Here is a 21173-nt window from a genome sequence, read left to right on the forward strand (position 1 = left end):
CACCTTGCATTTAGGCTCCGTCTTCGCGCCTTCTAGCAGATTTTATGATGTATCAGTTCTAATACTGCATGGAGTGTATACAAGCCATCATCAGAAATACACCGCATTACGAAATGATTCCACTAGCCAGCATGCCTCAGCAAGCAGGTGTTCGTGCGCCACAGGATGATTGGACGGGCGTCATAGATCGAAAAGAACGGAGGAAATTACAGAATCGGTTGAATCAGCGACTCTATCGTGCGTATTAACATGAACTTGATACAGCATCAACCCTCGGCAAGCAGATGATAGACAAAACTTCAAAGCTGACACCCACTTTTGCTAGGCTGGAGGAAGCGGGTAGATCTAGTAGGACCGCATTCCGAAACGAGCATATTGGCTCCCCCTGCTTCTGCTTCTTCGTCCATTGAATCCACCTGGGACAGATCTCTGCGCGATTTCTATTCGGCCGCCGCCGCCGCCGCAGAAGTACCTGATCAATTCACATGCGCCAACGCTCCGCCTCATGCGCTGCAGTTCCGGCAATGGTTTGAAACGGCAGCCTACCAGAGCTACTGGAAAGGCTCTCCACAGCGAGACCACTTGATCAGTCTCTGCCGCCTCAACGTCCATCGCGCAATCAACGAGAATATTACCCTGATCGGCATGACCCCCGAATGGATGAAAAGCGATGATGCCATTTCGATCTTCAATCTCCAGCAGCCCAGTTTTGCCCCGGAGCGAATCCCACCGAGCTTACGCCCGACCCTCATCCAGCTGCAGGTCCCGCATCATCCATGGCTGGATTTTTTCCCGTTCCCCCGCATGCGCCACCGTCTGATTCTCGCGGGCGACTCGTTCGATGATGATGAGCTGTGTCATGACCTTATGGCGTTTTGGGATACGAGGAACACGGCCGCGACGCTGCTTGTGTGGGGCGACTCATGGGATCCCAAGAACTGGGAGGTCACCGAGAGGTTCGCGCACAAGTGGACGTGGATGATTAGAGACTCTCCTGAGCTGTTGGCTTCGACGAACTTTTGGAGGCGAACCCGGGGAGAAAAGCCTTTAAATTGGAAGCATATTCTGCAGTCGCCGCAAAGGCAGCAGATAGATGTTTAGGGCTGGTCGACTGAACTACTTCACAGATGACTTCTACTTTGGTCGCTGTTGTCTATGATATTGCGATAAGAAATATATAAACAGGGTTTCATGATTTGTACTAGAACATGGCGATTAGGCGGAGAGTATGCATCTCATCACAGCCAAGCCGCATCATGACTGTGGCGCAGGCCCGCAATTAAGACTTTAGTATCTGACCTGAAGCTGACCTGTTTGCTTATCTAGTGTATCCATTTTGCCAAGTACAGTGACTGTCATAGAAGACCAATAGTACTTACGTCTCTGAATCCTTCTTTCTCCTTCTCACTCCACCACACACATGGCCAATCAGTGCCATGTATGGGCTGAACCATACCAGGTTACCAACAGTGGCTTTGAAAAGCAGCCTCATTGGTACAAAATATCAGACCTCATCTGCTGATGCAGGAATTATCTACGTACAGAGATAGCCTCACCATATTTTTGGTAGGACAGCTGGAACACATCTCTCTTATAATAGTGAATTGGAGGACGTATCCAGTATAGAAACCAGACTAAGAGTTTAGTACTTCCCTCTTCTTCAGGAAGGCACCACAATGAATGCCTTGCTATGTGCCAGAATATCCTTGAAGACAAAAGCATAAGACGTCATCAAAATGTTGAGCAGGTTTTGGATGTCCTTGGCAAGGCTTGGAACTAGCACAGCTGTCTACCATACCGGAGCTTGGTGGGCTGGAATAATAGTCAGATGATGGTAGAAGAATGGAATGCTGTTTTACTAGGCTCATCCAACAGTTATTCAAAACTAAATGGTTATAAGACTATTTGAATTATAATATATCTTAGTATGGAATATATTATAAACCTAGAACTTAGTTATTTTATAAAACAGCATAATAAGTTAGAAACTATAGTTTCTTAAAACTATATATCTTATATTATTAAATATTTGCATAGACAAATAGAGAGTCTCTTGTACTCCAACGCGACACGTCAAAAAATCAACAACTTTTCAACCACCATCTACCTCTCATTAGTTGATGATTCGATACCTCAATTAGTTGACGATTCGATATCTTGACTAGTTGATGATTAAGTATCTCTACAGAGGAGAAATCGAATCATCAACTAGTCAAGATATCCAATCGTCAACCATTAAGATATCGAATCATCAACTAGTTGTGGCATTGAATCATCATTTAGTAATTATCAAATATAACTATTAAAAATATCATCATCTTAGCCACTATATCTTAAGGAATAAAGCATTTCTTCCTAATATAGAGTTCTCACTAAATAGTACTTTTTTAAACATATTAAATGGTCGGACATGTCATACTTTTCTGCTAATGTAGTATGCTGAACTACCATTTTACAACAGTATTCTAATAACCATTATTCTAGCCCACCAAGTTCCCATATGGTAGGGAATACAAGTCGGCATGTCCTAAAATAGAAGTCGAACGAAGTTGATATCATCTTTATTAGCCACTAGACACTGATTATGCTAATCTGCTTATTATGCTAATCCTGCTTATTGTGCTTATTGTGCTTATTGTGCTTATTGTGCTTATTGTGCTTATCCTGGTATTTCCATCTGGAGCATTGAGGTCACAAAAACGTAGTATTACTTCTTACTCATATTCTATTGGAGCTTTTCAGTCAGGTGCGTCCATATAAGTTCTATAAATGGATCGTTTCTCCCCTCGGCTTAAAATCGCGGACATCCTAATATACGCAAATCATTTTTCAAAACCATCCATACCTATTTACTCCCATCTGACACCTTGTTAAGAATGGCGGCTAACAATATGGCACCGCGTGAAATAAAGGGTACTCCAGGCAATCATAACCTCTCTGACGTTGTGGAAGATATCCTCAATTACAACTCGGATTTACCATACGAGGTCATCTACATCCCACTGCACCCGACAAAATATGTTTACAGGATTACCTGTGACGACATTAAATCCGTCCCAAAAGATCGAAATTATGTAAACTCCTGCCTTCTCCAAGCACGAGTTGAGCGAGTACGCCCAAGAGATCCATCAAACCCGGTTGGAAGCGCCCACATATTCCGAGAGCCACAACCCTTTCAGATCGAAGCTGTGCCTAGAGAAGGTGAGGCGGAAAAACATGGAGATGCAGTTCAATAAGAGATGACATTGGTTTTCGCTGTGTCTTTTACCGGTGCCGGTTCGATGCCACTTGCCAACAGCACAGGCTCCTCGGCCTTGATCGAAGAGCCTTCTCTAGACTGGGCAAGAGATAGCAAACTGGGATTGGGCACGCAACCGGAGGTGGAAGATAAGCCCAAGTGGCCACCGGTATTAGTCCCGGAGGGTGCACATATCACATCCACAATGATAGAAGGGGAACAGCCTCCTATTCCGCAGCCTACATCACCGCCGCCTATCAGCCCATGTGAAAGAGTGTAAGTACTCCAAAATAGTAGTGGCTTCCTCTGCTAATCAGTATAACAGCCCAGGGGCACCAGTCCTTAGCCTAGCTCTGAGCTGTAGCCCAACAATGCCTCTGACAGGGAGTCTGGAGATCTCTATCAGAGTGATATACCACGGTCTATCGGATAATGTTAAAGAAGAACTCTGGCCGATCACTTTCCACACCTGGGCATTCAAGCCGGTAGATAGCCAATTCCGCGTCTATCGCCATCGCTGTCGAGATCATTCTAGTCTAGAGACAGAGGAGGAATGGGAGACATTTTACGCCGACGGCCATCGACATCAGTTTTGGGACAATTCCGATAAGCTGATAAACGTGTTTGAGAACCGAGATAATCAGCTTCTGACCCTCTTCCCTGGGGAATCCTGGTCAGACTTCTGGACAATGACGGCGGACGGGGACGGGCTCCCCGATGCCCTGAAACCCGGCGAGCGGCTCCAATACCAGTTCAAGGGGAATACATTGGACCGGTGGGATTATGGAACGGCCGAGTCTCACGCGCAGACCATCGTAACGCTGCCTGGCTCGGGGGTGGAACCGATTTCGAACCCTAAGGATACTGAAGGCCGGCCGAAAGTGGTCGTACCGGCGCAAACATCGTGAAGTGGACGGTGGTTGAATATTGAACACTTCCTGTTTGGATTCTGCTCTGCGTGTTTTATTCTAGCGAGTAGCGCTATTATAATATCAACTCCAGAAGGGTCTGGAGGGTGGCACCTGCTTTCTTTGATAGCACAGCAGGTGCCTTGACAACCTCTTAACATGGGCCCAGGAGAGAATTCTCACATCTGATCGAATGAAAATTAGTAGCAAATTATTGGGGCTTGATGAGAAAAATTCTTGGAGTAGGGCTCTAGCAGGCATCCTGAAATGCTTGCTTTTTACCTCACGTGAGAAGAATAAGCGCCAAAGACGCAAGCCTCGTCCTCAGCCTTGGGGTATCAAAACTTGTGCCTCCACCGACCATGCCCCTTACAATCTCTGCATATGGCTCTCGGCTCTGCCGTAGTGGGCAGACTCATCCTTGAACATTAATGCGGACATGAAGGGAAGCTACCTGGCGCATCAGCAACATGGCCAGCGTAAAACGCTTACAACACGGCGCCTACACAGTCGGTTGGCTCTGTGCCTTACATGTGGAAATGGCAGCGGCCAAGGCAATGCTGGACGAAAGACACCAGAATTTACCTCAACCACCGCGGGACAATAACAACTACGTTCTTGGGGAAATCTTCGGACACAATGTAGTGATCGCATGTCTTCCGTCGGGGGAGTACGGCACCAACTCAGCTGCTACCGTCTCGACACAGATGCTCTCCACCTTCCCCAAGATCCAGTTTAATCTGATGGTCGGGATTAGCGGCGGCGCCCCCGGAACCGTGGATATCAGACTGGGTGATGTGGTTGTCAGTAACCCAACAGGGAAATACGGGGGTGTTGTGCAATATGATCTCGGGAAGACGGTTGGCGACGGCTGCTCAGTGCATACAGGCACGCTCAATAGACCGCCACAGCGTCTTCTAACTGCGGTAGGAAACTTGCGCTCTGAGTGCATGATGGGGACGACTCGTGTACCCGAATTTCTCCTCGAAATGGAGAAGAAATACCCTGCCATGTGTGATTTTCAGTACCCGAAGTCTGCCGTCGACAATCTATTCCGTGCCGATTACGACCACCCGGACGCAGAACAGTCGTGTGAGAGCTGTTGTAATAAGAGGATGGTGGTGCATCGAGAGCCACGACTGTCGCAGATCCCCAAAATCCATTACGGGCTGATCGCGTCCGGCAACCAAGTGATGAAGCATGCGGCATCAAGGGATCGCATCGCGAAGGAACATGGTGTTATCTGCTTTGAGATGGAGGCTGCTGGCTTGATGAATCACTTCCCGTGTCTAGTAATTCGAGGGATATGTGATTATGCTGATTCTCATAAGAACAAGGAGTGGCAAAAATATGCTGCGGCAACAGCTGCTGCGTATGCGAAAGAGCTACTAGCCGTGATTCAGGGCTCGGAAACAGTTGCAGGTGCAATGGTCCAGTTCGGCCACATTCCAGGTATATATTCACTATGACAGATGATCAGATGAGCTTAGACTGATGCTGTTGGGTAGAGGATAACCGTGTTGATGAGGCCTCTATGTTTCACTCACTTTCGCAGCGAGATGAATGGCAAATCGCCCGAAACGGTAGGAAGGTTGCGACTGTAAAAACGAACTGGGCTAATGAATACAGTTGGTAACACTCCATTCAACATCTTTGAGCGTCTTTCAGACTATGATCCGTACCGGACATGCCGAGACTATCTGCGAAGAAGATGCCCGGACACGACTACTTGGATTCTAAGCAAAGCAACCTTTAAAAACTGGCTAGAGAGACGGGGTCATTCCTGCCTGTGGCTTACAGGGAAAAGTCAGTGTCCATAGATGGTCTGAGATTCTGATACTGAGTTAGATCTAGTTGGATGCGGCAAGACCTTGGTCACGTATGCTCCTCTGCCCACCGCCAAATGGTTATACCATAAACCAACTGACCCGATATGATATAGAAGCACCATAGTACAGTTTTTGGAGACTCTCCACAGCGACTCGTCTACCCTCGTCGCGCATTTCTTCTACAGCCATCGCAACCGAGACCGTCTAAAGGCGAGGGATTTGTTTGAGAGCTTCACAAAGCAAATCCTGGCATACTTGTCTCGCATCGCTAAACCTTTCCCGGCAGCGGTCGTCAAGAACCTTAAAAATCTTTACAAGGTTGGCAGCTACCCCTCTTCCTTGAGAGAAATGGTGGAAGATGTCTTCCTATTAGCCTGTCGCGCGGTTCCGAATGCCATCTATGTTGTTGACGGATTGGACGAATGCGAGCGATCTGAAGTGCTAGAAATCTTTGAAGTATTCCGGGCGATGATTTTGCAAAATAATTCCAGAATCCTGGTTTCTGGGCGTGATGGAATCGATCTAAAGCAGGCAATTCCAGGCGCCATGACTATTGGAATTGCCAATCAAGGAAATGGCAACGATATTCGCAAATTCGTTGATTGGAAAATAGACGAGAAATCTCGCGACCGTCCGTTGACCGAGAATTTGGCCTTGCTACAGGATATCAAGCGGAAACTCTTGGAGAGAGCGGATTGCATGTAAGATATGATGTTTCTACTTACCAGGTTTATTCATCACTGATTTTTCCTCAGGTTCCTGTGGGTCAGTCTGCAGCTGGATATGCTATGGGAAGAATGCTATACAGATGCCGAAATTCAAACCGCCATGGATAACCTACCGAAAGACTTGAGCGAAACATACAACCGCTGCTTAGCTCGAATCAATCAGAAGCATAACCGGTTGGCCCAGAAGGTCTTATATTGGGTATGTGTAGCAATCAAACCTTTTGAAGCAGCTCAGATGCAGGAAGCACTCGCCATGGATCCAGAAAGCGGGTTGGTGGATTCAAAGAATATGCTGCCTCTAAAAGAGATAATCAAGTTTTGTCCACACCTTGTCATCTGGGACACCAATGACAGAATCCATCTCACTCACGCCTCGGTAGGTCAGTTCTTGGAGGAGAGATCTGCCCAAGTCAGTCGACTCTGGGGTAACTACACCCTCAATGAGGCTAGGGCTGAACTAGGCGAACTTTGTATGACCCATCTCCTCTCGTTCGGTTCAGTGGAACGTCGCGAAAGTGGCCGTGGCCAGGTGGATGTGAGCCGATTCCTGCAGGCCGTCAAAAAGCGCGTCCCGTATGCCGAGGCACTGAGACTTTGGACGCCGCGAACAGCGCAGATATCCTGGCCACCGAAACTTCCACCGAGGAGAGCCATGACAGAGGCTTCGGCTTTCTTCGATTTTGCCAGATATCACTGGGCGCGGCTAACTGATGGGACTGACCAGAGCTCACCATCGTGGGCAAAGTTCACGAAGATCGCACTGGAGCAACACTGCTCATTGCAGGTTCACCCCTGGGAGTCCATTGGACAATCAGCCGAGTCACATTGCGTCGCGGCGTCGGGATGGGCCATCGCCAATAGACATCAGCCTCTTTTCTCCCTTCTATTGGATACAAATGAACCAAAAATGAACAAGAGCGTGTTCAATATCCCTCTCTATCACTACAACAATATTCCGCTCTTGCATCTCGCCGCTAGGAACGATTTTCCGAGCGCGGTAGGACATTTAGTCAGGCTCTCTAAGCACCCGCTCCTGGATCATAAGAGAAGACTGGCTCTTCATCACGCAGCAGAGACAGGTTCTCCCCGTGCGATGGGACTATTACTGCCACGACTGAGCACAAGCATCAATGACAGGGATGTGGACGGGTACACGCCTTTACATCTTGCCGCAATGAATAAATGCAATGACATGATTGAACTCTTGATTAGTAGGGGCGCGAGCCTGTCTATCACGGACAAGAAGAAAAGGACAGCCTTATTTTATGCCGTCGAAAATTTTGACTGCAGCACGGTGCAAGCTCTGATCTCCAAGGGGGCGGACATCAATACAAAGGATTCGATACTGCGGGGTCCTCTTTTTGTGGCTGCAGAAGGGCTTAACACCTCAGCTGTCACTTTGCTAATTTACCACGGCGCTGACATCGGAGTACGTGATAAGTATGGATACAGAGCTCTTGATATGGCCGCATCGTCAGTCTTACGGACCGTTGTATCACCCAGGACTGCAGGTGAACAGGTCAAGCAAGCTCTCTACCTGGCCATTCAGCATGGGAATGTCTCTGTTGTCGATTGCCTTCTACAGCTAGGTGTAAAGCTGAACTGCTGTCTCGATCGAGCTGCTTCTCCACTAAGTTTGGCTGTCCGGCTCGGTAATTTCGCCATTGCAGAGCTACTCGCCGACGGATGGACGTCGACTGACGATGGATCTGATAATACGGAAGAACTCCCATCGTCCCGAGCACATCTCTACAGAGATCGGCTCATCATTCGCGCCCTGGAGATTGGAAAGGATCTGAATTATGGCCTTTTTCATCAAGCTGCGCAAGCTGGCCGCACAGATGACATGATATCGCTGGTGGATAACGATGAACGACAACCCTTCGATATTTCTTCGATGATGGCCATCATAGCATGCATTTTCGGCCACGCCGAAGCAATAAACGCCCTGAATGATCAAGGATACATCTACGATGCAGCTTCCATAATGCGGGGCGTAGATTCCCTAGGCGTAGATTCCCTAAGTACAGATCTCGCTGAGCGCCTATTCAGGCCGGACCGACTCAGAATGTTCAACGACCCATATAGAGCCCTCAGGCTCCTTCTACATATTGCTAGAGAATTTGACCGCGCTGAGGTTGAGGCCACAATCTTCAACATCATTTGGCGAATACCTTCGCCAACCCCGGAAGCAATTGACAACCGCCACATTATTGGTTACCCGGAAGACCCTGACCCGTTATAGGACCCTGTCAAATCAGAAGGTGACGCTAAATAAAGTGAGGGTAAAGGATCATTGAAGGAGCGCCAGTTGTGATGGTGGGCTACATGCATACATGCGGGATGATAGATCACATCCCCACTACCCCCAGTATCTATATGCACATCACAACTTCAGATATATTGCTTGACCGGTTATTCAACGCAAAGGAGATTTCCGCACAAGTTGATTTCAATATAGAGGGCAAAAACCATCAATATACCTTCTGTTCTCGAACAAGATGTGGCGAAACTGGCTATGGGTTGATGAGTATGTTGCCATATCCCAAATAAGGCTTTACATAGAGCCACGCTGATCTGCTTATAACAGCCATGACCTCTTGGCCCAAGCCACCCCGAGAAGATGAATGCTTCGAAGCCATGATCACCGACCTCAAGCCGGATGCCACCTTCTGGAGCGGTGGAGACCACTATGGCAGCCGTCAATATAACTCGCTCCATTTGCTCAACAAATACTTCTCCAAGTATCCCGAGAAAGCCAACGATGCCCCCTGAGCATCAAGGGCGCCATGGTTTCGGATGGCAAGCTTGACTGCTCCCGCCAAAACATTACTCGCAGTGTCAACGCCAGTCTGGGCGGAAAGAAGCAGATTGATTTCTTCCAGTGTGCAGGGCAGGATCCTTCCGTTAGAATAGAGGACATGGTGGAATTAGTTGGCAGATCTAGTCAGATCAGAGAAGATTATGGGCATCGGTCTAAGCGAGGTGAATGATGCAGAGACCATCAAACGAGCGTACGTCCTCTACTCTCTTCTCAACCTGCTGCTCCCAGTGACAAGTTGAAGACTAACGTTCATGACCAAAGAGATACGGAATCTACCCAATTGTCCTCGTCGAAGTGGAACTATCCATCTGGGACACACACGCTCTCCACAACGGCGTACTCAAAACCGCGCTGAACTTGGTATCCCCGTGATTGCTCGTCCCGTCTAGGCCGACGAGTCCTGGCCGGCGCGTTCACTACAGCATTCGACCTTCCGGGTGCCGACCCCCGGAAGAAGCTGCCTCGATTTCAGGACGAGGCCATGAAGCAGAACATCAAGCTCGTGAACGAAGCCAAGGCTCTCGCGGCTCGCAAAGGCGTGGCTCCGGCGCAGATTGCGCTAGGCTGGATCTTGACGCTCAGCGGCAGACCTGGAATGCCGACAATTATTCCCATTCCTGGTGGATCGACCAGTAGCAAGGTTACGGTTGTCTGATAAAGAGATGGTGGAGATTAATGAGATTATACAGCGTAATCAGGTGGTTGGGGCTCGTTGTTGAATTGGTCTATCGCCATACCCTCGAGCGATTTGATCCTTGGACTGAGTAAGGTTAGGGCTTTGGTGATTTCGCGTACAGAGCCTAGTTCGGAGTCTCGAGCCATTTCAGCTATGAATAGGCGAAACCAAAGCATGTCCTGAGCCCCGCGCAGAGTATAACCCCTTCGCAATTCACGACTGACAATTCGAAGTAACCAATAGTTCAGAATGAGGATCTTCCAGGGAGCCCAATGCTTGAAGTACCATTGACCAACGCCAAACTCCAGTTTTCCAAACCCATATATACATGCTATATCATACACTCAGCCATAAGAATCACCACCGCATAATCACTCCTTCTTCGACTCCTCCCCCCCATCCTTCTGCCCCCACGTCCACACATCCCAAATATGCTCCTTGATCAAATCCCCATACCCCTTTCCCTCCTCCAACGCCTTCTGCTCCTCCCTCAGCCGCCGTTCCTTCCACCCCTCCGTCTCCCCACCCATCCAAATCCGCTCCGCAACGCCCCTCTCCTGCTCCCGCCTCGCCTTCAACCTCTCCAGCTCCTCCCCCACTAGACTTCCCTCACGGATCTGCGCATCCCGCGCCGCACGCAGTTTCGCCTGGACCTCCTGCGCTCGCTGGCTCGGGAGATCGGCTATGACCAGTGACGGGGTGGAAGAAATTCGTGCCTCGATGCGCTCGACGATACTCCGCCCTGTGCGTTCGCGGGTGAGGTGGTTTGCGGAGACGCAGAAGGCGCCGGCGAGGAGGACGGTCAGGTGGTCTAGTTTTCGGGGAGGCAGGGCGATGAGCACGGGTGAGGCGATCAGGAAGGTTAGGGCGGCGTAGTGTTTGAAGCGGAGGTAGTCTGCTTCGCGGGTAGAGTGGATGTCTTGTTCCGGGGTGTTTGTGGTCATTTTCTGTGGCAGGTCTGAGTTGTGGATTCGGAGGAAGTAAGTTTGTTTAGGATGATTTGGATTTGATTTGAATTTTGATAGGTTGTCACTGTATTTAGTTATGAAGACTTATGTCGATGGTGGTTGATGCAAAATTTACGGTGGCCGGAGTAGCCAGAGATGCAGTCGGCTGGCATTCTCTGGCTGCCTGGACTTTCAGGCACAGATTCAGGGTACTTCAAGAACAGTACATTTCAGGCAGCACATTCGAGGTTAGAAGATAGACACAGTTTAATCACCTCTCATATAGGTCTAGGGTATAACAAATCTGAATTGTTCGTAACTGTCAGTTTCTATCTGATCGTCCTCTTAACAAATCGCCAGCCAGGAGGGGGTTGGAATTGTCATGAGGCTATGCGAGTACAGAGTACAGCCATCAGATGTCTCAGTATGCAAAACAGATATGATACCCTTAAGCATATGTATGTGAGGAATGTCGACTTGAAATGAAAAATGATCTGGATTGTCGATGTGACTAGTCACGTGATTTCGTCGTCTATGCAGTACGGATCGAGCGTTCCTATTTCCACAACATCGCTGTTGGCCTGTAGTGAAGAAATCCTTCCATTCTCTGTCGAAATATGAAATGACGCTGATACATGGTGATTGCAATCCTGGGTAACATGGATGATCATTGTTGAACGTGGATCACTGCGTAATAGTGTGTCTAGCCAGCCCTACGAGACTGAGATCACTTCGGCCTTCGGCACCGACTAGTATCCTAAGATTAGCCCCCGCCAAGCTGGGCAAATGGAGCTTGAGCAAAGCTTAGCCACAAGCAAGACCAAAGATTGGAATTTGACCCGTGGTTTCACCGCAATACTGGAAAATGAGGTTGCCTAACTGCTAACAAGCCACAATACTGTCGTCCTGAGACACGGAGAGACTGCTCGGCAACCTGTCTCATGCGTACTCTATTCTCATTGAGCGATTTGCTGATATCTCAAGATGAAGGAAGATATACAGGGATCATAAACGCCTGAGGTCATATTGTCTGTCGGGCGCTTCTTCTGTTGACATCTCCAGGTAAACAGGAGAGCGCTCTGAAGGTGAAATTTGACTCCTCGGTTTCAAAGTTATTTGATAATGATGCGACACTCAATGAAAGATGAATTAGGGTAAGCTCATCAAATCATCAAAATGACAAAGAAGACTCCACCGACAACGCAAGTCCGCAAGGCTGAGTGCCAAAGAGCGTGGATTCTTTCCGTGCCATGAGTGGTCCACTCCACCCCGACCATATGATTTTCCTCCCTATTCGCAGTTTCAGGGTTGACCTTCCGATCCAAGCACTGTAATTTCCGACTATTAAACTTAGTGGCGGTGCTATTGTACTTTTATCTTTTCTACCGCGTTTCCACCAGGGAAGCCTGGGCTCGCAAGTACATAATAAGCCCACTGCCCACCTTCTCCCGTACCTGTCCTGTCTTCTTTCCCATTCATACTCGCGCCGATCTCTCCGCATCTCATCTCCATCCTTACTATCACACTCATTCCCACTCTACTCTCTCTGTACAAGTGACATATCTATAAAAAAATGGGCCTCTTCGACTTCTTCAAATCCTCCAAGGACTCTGCTCCCGCCCAGCAACAACCCACCTGGGACCCTAACACCCTCACCATGCAGCAGCCCGCTAGCCCCGAGGGCCCGTCTACAGAGCGTGTTGTGACTGAGCAACCGGTTCGTTTTTATCCACTGATCTCTTACTCAAACGGGAATGAATATTGATTGTGTCTACAGAATAACGAGGAGGCCATGAAGATGCAACTGCGCGGTGGTGGCGCCGGAGATGTTTGCTGTGGAGTGTATGACACCCGTGATACTAGGATGGCATTTAAAATTGGCTAATATTGATTAGGTGCGCCGGTATCCTGTGCTTTGAGTGCTGTGAGGAGTGCTGTTAAGCGTTGTTATCGCTGGTCGGGGACTCAAGGCTCATAAGCATGGGAGGTCGTGAGCTATGGTTATACGCTCGGTCCCTGCTGGCTTTGTTTGCCTTGGAGTCTTTTTGGCAATGATGTTTTGCCCTATGATGCTCATTATACCCATTGCTAGCTGATTGCTGGTCATAGAGAATGAATTCTTGAATATTGTGAACTTTTGTTTCGATATCATCCATTGCTTTGGGAACATTTTTCGTTTGAAGTTTTCAACAGGCTGATTTGGTAAAACACAGTCTGGATCAACTTAGCCTGAATGATATGCAGCAGATGACCATGAAACAGTAGTAAAAAGGATTGGAAGCCTTGCTGCACGACTCCGATGACCTCAACCATTGCCACGGTAGGCTGGAACTAGGAGGAGGATCCTCGGTGTCTGTCAATTACCACTTGTTCTTCTCCAGGTCAACGCCAATGGTGGTCGTCTTGGTCAACTCCAGTTTTCCAGCCTCATATTTCACAGTTCCATCTGGCATATAGCCCGCCGCCTGGATGACTCCGGCGCTCACCTCGTCAATGATCTGACTGTATCGCGAGTTGGCGTTGATAAGGCATCTTTTGGTACTCGACTCGCAGTGAGCAACCAAAGCCGCGGTGGTCTTGAAGATACGATGGCATCCGGGACACCTAGTTTTCAGTAGTATTTAGCATCCGTTCCAAAGGACCCAGACAATCAATACGTACTCCATGCCTCTTGCGCCCTGACTCTTCATCAACATATGCTCCTCAAAAACCTTCATGGTCTTGAAGCGTGCTCTGCAAGGACAGACGTATTCCCCGCTGTACGAGTCGAAAAAGTTGGTCGGGTCCCAATTGTGCTGCAGAAAGCGCAAGATCTGGCCAGCATCCGGGGCTCCCACTCCAAAGGGACGCACGTTCTCGTCTTGCTCCCTCTCCGATTCCGGAATTGCTATAAGTCTCCCCTTGCCCTTCCAGGCCCCTTCCCCGGCAGTGTCCGTGATGGCAAGGTCAGAGAACGCCATCAAGTCAGCAGGAGTAGGGTTATCCGTTGCCCTGGCTTTGGCAGCCGTCCTGAGCTCTGGCCAGTGCTTCTGCGACAATGTAGCCGAACCAGCGTCTCCAGGCTTCGGCTGGTTGGCCATCGCCTCGCGGTTGTCGTACTCCAGAGGATTCACCTTGACGCCGCCGTCGACGTCGTCCAAATCACCTGGACGGGGCAGGATGGGAAGGGGCGAGCCCACGCCATTACCGAGAGCCTGCTTGATCATGATCTTCTTCGATCTTTCCTCCAGGAGACGTCTTTTGGTGATCTCGGGACACTCGTCATCTTCGATGTGGCGCATAAGGCCGCCGGCGGTTTTGAAGAGAGCCTTGCAGCCATAGCAGGTCAGGGTTTGCTCGGCACGGTGGTACTACCCATCCTTCAAGTTAGTATTATGTACAAGTGGCTAATGGCATGGTCTGCGTGAAGAAAGACTGGTGAGTCGAGGACAGCTTACCTGGCGAATGTGCCCGTCACGGCCGCCCTCGCTTCGGAAATCGACGCCGCAGATGGGACAGACGATGTGCTTGTTGCTTTTGATCTTGTGGATGAGGTGTCGTTCCTCGTTCTCGAAGTCCTCGTCGCAGCGGGTGCAGTATTCGTGTTCGGGGGCGCAGCTCTTGTGTTTCTTCATCTCCTCGACGGTGTTGAAACGGCGAGAGCAGTCGGGAAAAGTGCAGAGCACTTTTCTGGGTGTACCTGGGTTAGGCATTGTTGATGGTCTTGTGGAAAGTGAGAATATGTAGGAATGATGCTGGTGAAGAAGAGATGCTGTGAGAGTGAAGGGACCTTGTCAATCGAAGAGTAGTTTTGAACTGGAAGACGGGGAGAAGAAGAAGTTAAGGTAGAACTGGATGACAAGTGAGAGACAGTGAAAACAGTGAGGCATCTCTTTTAGGATATCTCACTGACAGTGCTTGACTCGTGGCGTACCAAACGTCTAAAATCATTCACTCTTTTCCATTACCATCCTCTTCGTCTGCCAGAGCTCTGCGACGAACAGCTGAGAACAATCTACTAGACTCATGGGCAGTTGCCGCTTCTGTCCTTCTCTGAGGAACCTTCCGCTTCGATCTAGACTTGCCGTGAATAATTACTCAGGAACAGATCAGCTCTTAACTAACCCTAGGAAAGTCTTCCTTGCATCCTCCATCAGCGAGACAGATCAGAGATAAACGTATTACAATGACTATGGTTCAAATTGATAGTTACTATAAATATACTACTGTGAGTGCTACTACTAGCGCACAATACATAGTGATCCTTCAACCAAACATATCCTTAGAGGCGTCGTGCTATATACCTATTCATATTGAGAAGCTTACTTTTGGCTTTGAACCGATCTCACTCTCAATCTCATAGCATATCCCCATCAGAAACGAGAGAAAGGCAACCTGCCATTGTCAGCTTCATCCAAGGCTAGAGTAGGAAACTCACCATTTGCCCCTCAGAGTAATAACAGCCCAATTATTCCCATCCGCATCCGTCTCCTTCTCGACCTTGGTCGAGAACGAAATAGCACTCATGATCCCATCCCCAAACTTCTCGTTGAGAACAGCCTTGTACGCATACCCGTAGTTCTGCACAATCTCATACAACCGGTAGATCAAGGGCTCCTTTGGCGGCATCTCAACGGAGCGACCACGGTCCGGGAAGCCGCTTAGCTGCTCCTCGAGAACCTGGGGTGAGATATTGAGCAGCTCTGACAGTTTCTGGATGTCTTCTGGGGAGGCCTTGGCCTGGCCGTAGAAGAGGGCTGCTGTGGCGACTTCATTGCGGCCGATGTGCTGGGCGATTTGCTCGAAGCTGAGCTTTTTTTGGGCCTTGGCTTTGAAGAGGGTTTCAGCGGATGCTGGGAGGTTGGGATGCTGCGTGGCCTGTTGGTTATTTCATTAGTGGGTTATCCGGTAGTTCTGGAGGGAGTGGTCTGACGTCAAGTGTTGCGAGTGACATGATGTGGGTTGATATAGTCGGTTAAGCCGATTCTAGAAGATATCTGCGTGGCTGAAAATGACACTATGTTTAGCGATACTTCCAATCGTTAGAAGAGATAGGTAATGATTGTTCTTCTATTAGTGGAGTGATGTCGCCTTTTATAAGCTGATGCGGGACATGTTCTCCAAAACTGATTGCACATCGTGCGGGGAGAGAGGAGATAACAATACTTATCACTGATAATGTACTGTTACTACTTCATTACCTTATCCTCTCCTAGCCTATCTGATTATTTGCATAGATAAGGTATTTTTTTTACCGTACCTGACCAGTATTTCCAGTCATCCCTTCTCCGTCTCGCTCTGCTGTAGTACCTTGGTGTGCTTGGAGAACCTCTCTTGGAATCCTCAAGATCAATGGTTCTTTATCTAACTTTGTTCCTGACGACATATCCGGGACCAGTATTGCTTATCAGATCGCTCGGCCTTTCATTGTATATCTATATCTCGCCGGTGACTTTAGAGAAGCGGAGATCATCCGACGTCGACCAGGTCACAATGAAGCTGATGACATTAAGTACCTTCAAGTGTGCATATCCTAGACAATTTCATCTCACATACGAATCCAGAAGCAGATGGTCTTGATTTACGTCAAGCGTCGTTTTATATCTGGACAGTATGATCAAGTTCGAGCCCTCAACTCAAACCCTCGTCGGCACAGGAAACATTCCTGCCAGGATAAAAACAGCCCGAACACCCTCGAATTTATGGTCTTTATCTTCCATCAACAGTCCCTGAACTTCAGCCACAAATCAACGGTGATTGCATTTATGATGTTTATATGCTGCGCCACAGTGGTGCGAAAATAATGCTTGTTGCGGGATATACGAGGGGTAGGCAACAGGATAAAACCCCGCCAAGTACAACGACGGAATCTCTGTAAGGCTGTCCAGGAAATATCCATTTTTTTTTTTTCTTGAATTCTGTGTCTGTTTTTGGACACAACTGACAACTTGATGCTTTCTGTCATAATCAAAACTAATGATGGCTTCGTCGGCGAGGAGACCTTTGTTTTCTCTTCTCAAGCTGAAAGTGGGCTGTCTTGCCGATTGTCTCAGGATAGCGGGGCAGTAGTGGCTTAATTGCGTGCCGCGTGTCAACAAACTAACGAGCTGACGGTGAGGCTGTGTAAATGAGGGACTGGGCTGATCTAACCCCGGCCTATGTCTTTGTCCCGCAATGATATGGATAAATTGTTCCGCATCCCTTGAGGTTCGTTGTTGATTCGGTATGCGATCAGCTGTAGGCGATATTGTGCCCTCAACACCTATAACTCGATCGCCTCCTTTTGACTTTGGCAATGTCTAGACGAGAAGATGATTTGGCCTACGGCCAGTACCACCGACGGGAAGATGGTCAGGGAGAGAGCACGAGAAGCTTTGTTGGTGATACCTTCAAAAAACTGAAGGACACTTATAAGCAACAACACTCCCAGCCCCAGCAGACAGGACAGAGCCAGTCTCAGGGTCCTTTCCCAGGAGGTTATGGGGTGAGTCCATGAAGCTCGCGTGTCTTGTGCTTGCAGTGGCTAATATTATCTGTCGGTTCAGGGACAGAGTTACCAAAATCAAGGATCCTCGCAAAGCCACCCATACGGAAGCCAGAACCAGAACCCGTACCAGGACCCGTACCAGAACCCCGAGCAACAGGGAAAACCCGCGAAGCAGGACAAACTTTCAGGGCTTTTAGGAAAACTTCAAAACACCGTCACCGGACTTGGCTCGGAAGTCGCCCAGCGAGTCGGCAATGTTCTCGATCCACAGCAGGCATATGCACAGTATGGTCCGAATAAGCCTCAGTCGGAGCACAGATTCGGTAGCTTTGCCCCTCCGCGGCAGGCCAACGATGCGAAGTGGTATGTCGACGGATGCTCTTACTTCTATGCCGTCTCCAAAGCTCTCGAGAGCGCCAGGGAGTCAATCTGGATTCTGGACTGTGAGTAATGCTCATCCCTTAGAGAAGCAAATCTCCTGTTTTGCGACTAACTCCTTTGATAGGGTGGCTATCTCCTGAATTGTACCTGAGACGTCCACCTGCGAAAAACGAACAATATCGGCTGGATCGGATGCTGCAGGCCGCGGCGCAGCGTGGAGTGCGGGTCAACGTCATTGTATACAAGGAGGTCACTCAGGCATTGACTCGTATGTACCAACTTACAGATCAAGGCCGGCAGGGAATTCCGGTTCCGAGCGCCTTATACTGATGGTAGCTCACGCAGTGTCCTCCTCACACACCAAGCACGCTCTCGAAGACCTCCATCCCAATATCGCAGTGTTCCGCCACCCCGATCATCTTCCAGATCGTCAAGGACTAGCATCCTCGATTAGTTCCTCTCTCCAAAATCTGACCTTGGACACGGTTTCGATTGCAAAGATGTCCGGCGATGCGCTCAAGGGTCTGTATGGCATGAATGATGATGTGATCCTCTACTGGGCCCACCATGAGAAACTGTGCTTGATCGATGGCAGAATCGCCTTCATGGGAGGCTTGGACATGTGCTTTGGCCGATGGGATACGCATCAACACGCTATCGCCGATGTCCATCCCACCAATTTGGACGACATTGTCTTCCCCGGTCAGGACTATAATAATGCTAGAGTCCTTGACTTCCAGGATGTTGTGCACTGGGAGAAGAACCAGCTGGATCGGAAACGTACCTCACGTATGGGATGGTCCGATATCTCAGTGAGTTTGCACGGGCCGGTTGTGGAAGATTTGCGTCGGCATTTCGTAGAGCGTTGGAACTTCATCTACGACACGAAGTACCAGGTTCGCAAGGATGCAAGATATACCAGACTTGTCTTGCCCGGCCGACCGGGTTCTCCCTCCGGCCAACAATACAATGCTCAACAGTCGGCGCCACATCACCCAACCCCGCCGCAACAACAGGCTCCGGGCCTCTCGGGTTATCCCTCACAGCCGAGCGTTGGCGGACAAGGAGCACCGGGCTACCAATCTTCGCCTAGCTACGCCGGCTACTCCCCATCGCAGAGTGGTGGTCACCAATCCACTTATACGGGGGATTCGTTCCCTCCTCCACCTCCGGGACCGCCTCCCAGTCAATACTCCCCAGCCCCTCAGTCTCAATTTCAAGCCCAAGGCCATGGTCAAGCTCCTTATTTCCCACCTCCTCCTAATCAGGAGGGATCGCATTCCCAGACAAGGGGCTTTGACGACTCCTATGAGGAAGCTCGTGGCCAAGGCGACTCCGAACGGGGATCAGGGTTCATTCCTCGCCGTCTCAAAGATGAGCTCACAGGATATAGCAATGTCATTCGCGGACAATTGGCGGGACAAGTCCATCAATACCAGGACCGTCTGACTTCCTTTGGGCGCCACAACTCTCAGCCACGAGGCAACATGTCCTGTCAGATTGTGCGCAGCTGTGCGAAATGGAGTAATGGAACACCGACCGAACACTCGATCGCCGATGCTTACGCGGCTGTGATCCGCAACAGTGAGCACTTTGTCTACATCGAAAATCAGTTCTTCATTACAGCAACAGGTGATGCTCAGAAGCCGGTCAAGAACAAGATTGGTGCTGCTATTGTGGAGCGCATTGTACGTGCAGCTCGGGCGGGCCAGAAATACAAGATCATTGTTGTTATCCCAACCGTTCCCTGCTTTGCCGGTGATTTGGAAGACGATGCATCTTTGGGAACGCGTGCCATTATGGAGTTCCAGTACAACTCCATCAACCGCGGCGGCCACAGCATCATGGAGCTGATCGCCAAGGAAGGGGTCAACCCGATGGAGTATATCCGGTTCTATAATCTTCGCAATTACGACCGTATCAATGTCAACAGCCGCATGATGGAAGCTGAGCACCAAAGCGGTGTTAATTATGAAGACGCTCGCAGACAACATGATTTGAATGCGGTCGGTCAGGGAGGCTATGGTCCCGGGCCAGCTCGGAGCGCTTTCGACACAAGTGTTCCATTCCAGCAACAATACCAGCAGGCTGCTCATCAAGTGTCGACCGCCAAGCCAACATCCAGCCGGTGGGATACTGTTAGCGAGTGTTATATGCTTCACGGCGAGGACATTCGTAACGTGCCTTGGGAAGGCCCGAGTGAGGCCGAGATAGATGCATTTGTTACTGAGGAACTTTATGTTCATTCAAAGGTTCGACATAACCCTTGTACGATAGGAACTGGTTGACTAATTCTGAATAGGTTATGATTGCCGACGACCGGGTCGTCATCTGTGGCTCTGCCAATCTGAATGATCGTTCTCAGCTCGGGGATCACGATTCGGAGATTGCGGTCATCATCGAAGACTACACCCCCGTTCAGTCCACCATGAATGGCAAGCCTTGGACCGCCAGTCGCTTTGCCGCCTCTCTGCGTCGACAACTGTTCCGCAAGCACCTCGGACTCCTGCCACCCCAAGATTACCAACGCCCAGACGCCAACTCTGAGCCTGTGGGCATTCCCAACGACTTTGACTTTGACGCTCCAGAGAGTCAAATCGTGGCGGATCCTCTCGCGGATACCCTTCAGAGCCTCTGGAATACTCGCGCAAGGACAAACACCGAGGTCTTCCGCAAAGTCTTCCATGCTGTTCCAGACGACACCGTGCGCAACTGGGCGACATACCGGGAGTTCTACAGCTACTATTTCCAGAGCGCCGACAAGCAATCCTACGACAAGGACGGAAAAGTCAAGCCTGCGCGGTACGAATATGGACACGTTGTGCGGGATGACTTCCCTGCCGGTCCAGAGGGCGTTCGACAGGTCAAGGAGCTGCTGAGTCAGGTCAAAGGCACGCTGGTCGAGATGCCATTGATGTTCTTGATCGAGGAAGATGTTGCAAAGTCGGGATTGACTCTCAATGATTTGACGGAGCCCCTCTACACTTGAGGACGTAGCGGGGACATTTCTTTGTGTAATTGGAACTAATCAGGAATCTAGTAATTAGGATAATTTGATCTTATTCCTCTTTCTTTGTTTCTTGCTTTCTTCTTATTGGACTTCCTAAGATCTAACTTCCGGCTGAGTGGCTGATATTGTTCTCGAAGAACAATACCAAGGAACGGCCCTCTGATTG

At 49.4% G+C, this 21173-nt stretch overlaps 7 protein-coding genes across 7 annotated transcripts; 6 read left to right on the forward strand and 1 right to left on the reverse strand.

The window, feature by feature from the left end:
- Window positions 1-113: 113 nt before the first annotated feature.
- Window positions 114-1101, forward strand: ALT_3448 (bZIP transcription factor; the record flags this gene model as incomplete). Its single annotated transcript, XM_033556530.2, has 2 exons — window positions 114-237; window positions 326-1101. 2 exons carry the CDS (start codon window positions 114-116, stop codon window positions 1099-1101), a joined length of 900 nt encoding a protein of 299 aa, XP_033412421.2.
- Window positions 1102-3239: 2138 nt separating this feature from the next.
- Window positions 3240-4146, forward strand: ALT_3449 (uncharacterized protein; the record flags this gene model as incomplete). The annotated part of the gene is made up of 2 exons (XM_033556529.1): window positions 3240-3514; window positions 3564-4146. 2 exons carry the CDS (start codon window positions 3240-3242, stop codon window positions 4144-4146), a joined length of 858 nt encoding a protein of 285 aa, XP_033412420.1.
- A 470-nt stretch (window positions 4147-4616) lies between these two features.
- Window positions 4617-8948, forward strand: ALT_3450 (uncharacterized protein; the record flags this gene model as incomplete). Its single annotated transcript, XM_033556528.2, has 6 exons — window positions 4617-5598; window positions 5655-5729; window positions 5776-5952; window positions 6001-6025; window positions 6089-6676; window positions 6731-8948. The coding sequence occupies 6 exons, from the start codon at window positions 4617-4619 to the stop codon at window positions 8946-8948; spliced, it is 4065 nt and encodes a 1354-aa protein (XP_033412419.2).
- A 544-nt stretch (window positions 8949-9492) lies between these two features.
- Window positions 9493-10182, forward strand: ALT_3451 (uncharacterized protein; the record flags this gene model as incomplete). Its single annotated transcript, XM_089599579.1, has 2 exons — window positions 9493-9688; window positions 9917-10182. The coding sequence occupies 2 exons, from the start codon at window positions 9493-9495 to the stop codon at window positions 10180-10182; spliced, it is 462 nt and encodes a 153-aa protein (XP_089455917.1).
- A 392-nt stretch (window positions 10183-10574) lies between these two features.
- On the reverse strand, window positions 10575-11147 carry ALT_3452 (uncharacterized protein; the record flags this gene model as incomplete). The annotated part of the gene is made up of 1 exon (XM_033556525.2): window positions 10575-11147. One exon carries the CDS (start codon window positions 11145-11147, stop codon window positions 10575-10577), a length of 573 nt encoding a protein of 190 aa, XP_033412416.1.
- A 1576-nt stretch (window positions 11148-12723) lies between these two features.
- Window positions 12724-13091, forward strand: ALT_3453 (uncharacterized protein; the record flags this gene model as incomplete). The annotated part of the gene is made up of 3 exons (XM_033556524.2): window positions 12724-12867; window positions 12928-12992; window positions 13046-13091. The coding sequence occupies 3 exons, from the start codon at window positions 12724-12726 to the stop codon at window positions 13089-13091; spliced, it is 255 nt and encodes an 84-aa protein (XP_033412415.2).
- Window positions 13092-17424: 4333 nt separating this feature from the next.
- Window positions 17425-20986, forward strand: pld2 (putative phospholipase D (PLD); the record flags this gene model as incomplete). Its single annotated transcript, XM_089599580.1, has 5 exons — window positions 17425-17613; window positions 17675-18059; window positions 18122-18265; window positions 18334-20249; window positions 20300-20986. The coding sequence occupies 5 exons, from the start codon at window positions 17425-17427 to the stop codon at window positions 20984-20986; spliced, it is 3321 nt and encodes a 1106-aa protein (XP_089455918.1).
- Between the last annotated feature and the right edge of the window lie 187 nt (window positions 20987-21173).

Source organism: Aspergillus lentulus (assembly GCF_001445615.1).
Source record: "Aspergillus lentulus DNA, contig: Alt08, strain: IFM 54703, whole genome shotgun sequence".
Classification (NCBI taxonomy): domain Eukaryota; kingdom Fungi; phylum Ascomycota; class Eurotiomycetes; order Eurotiales; family Aspergillaceae; genus Aspergillus; species Aspergillus lentulus.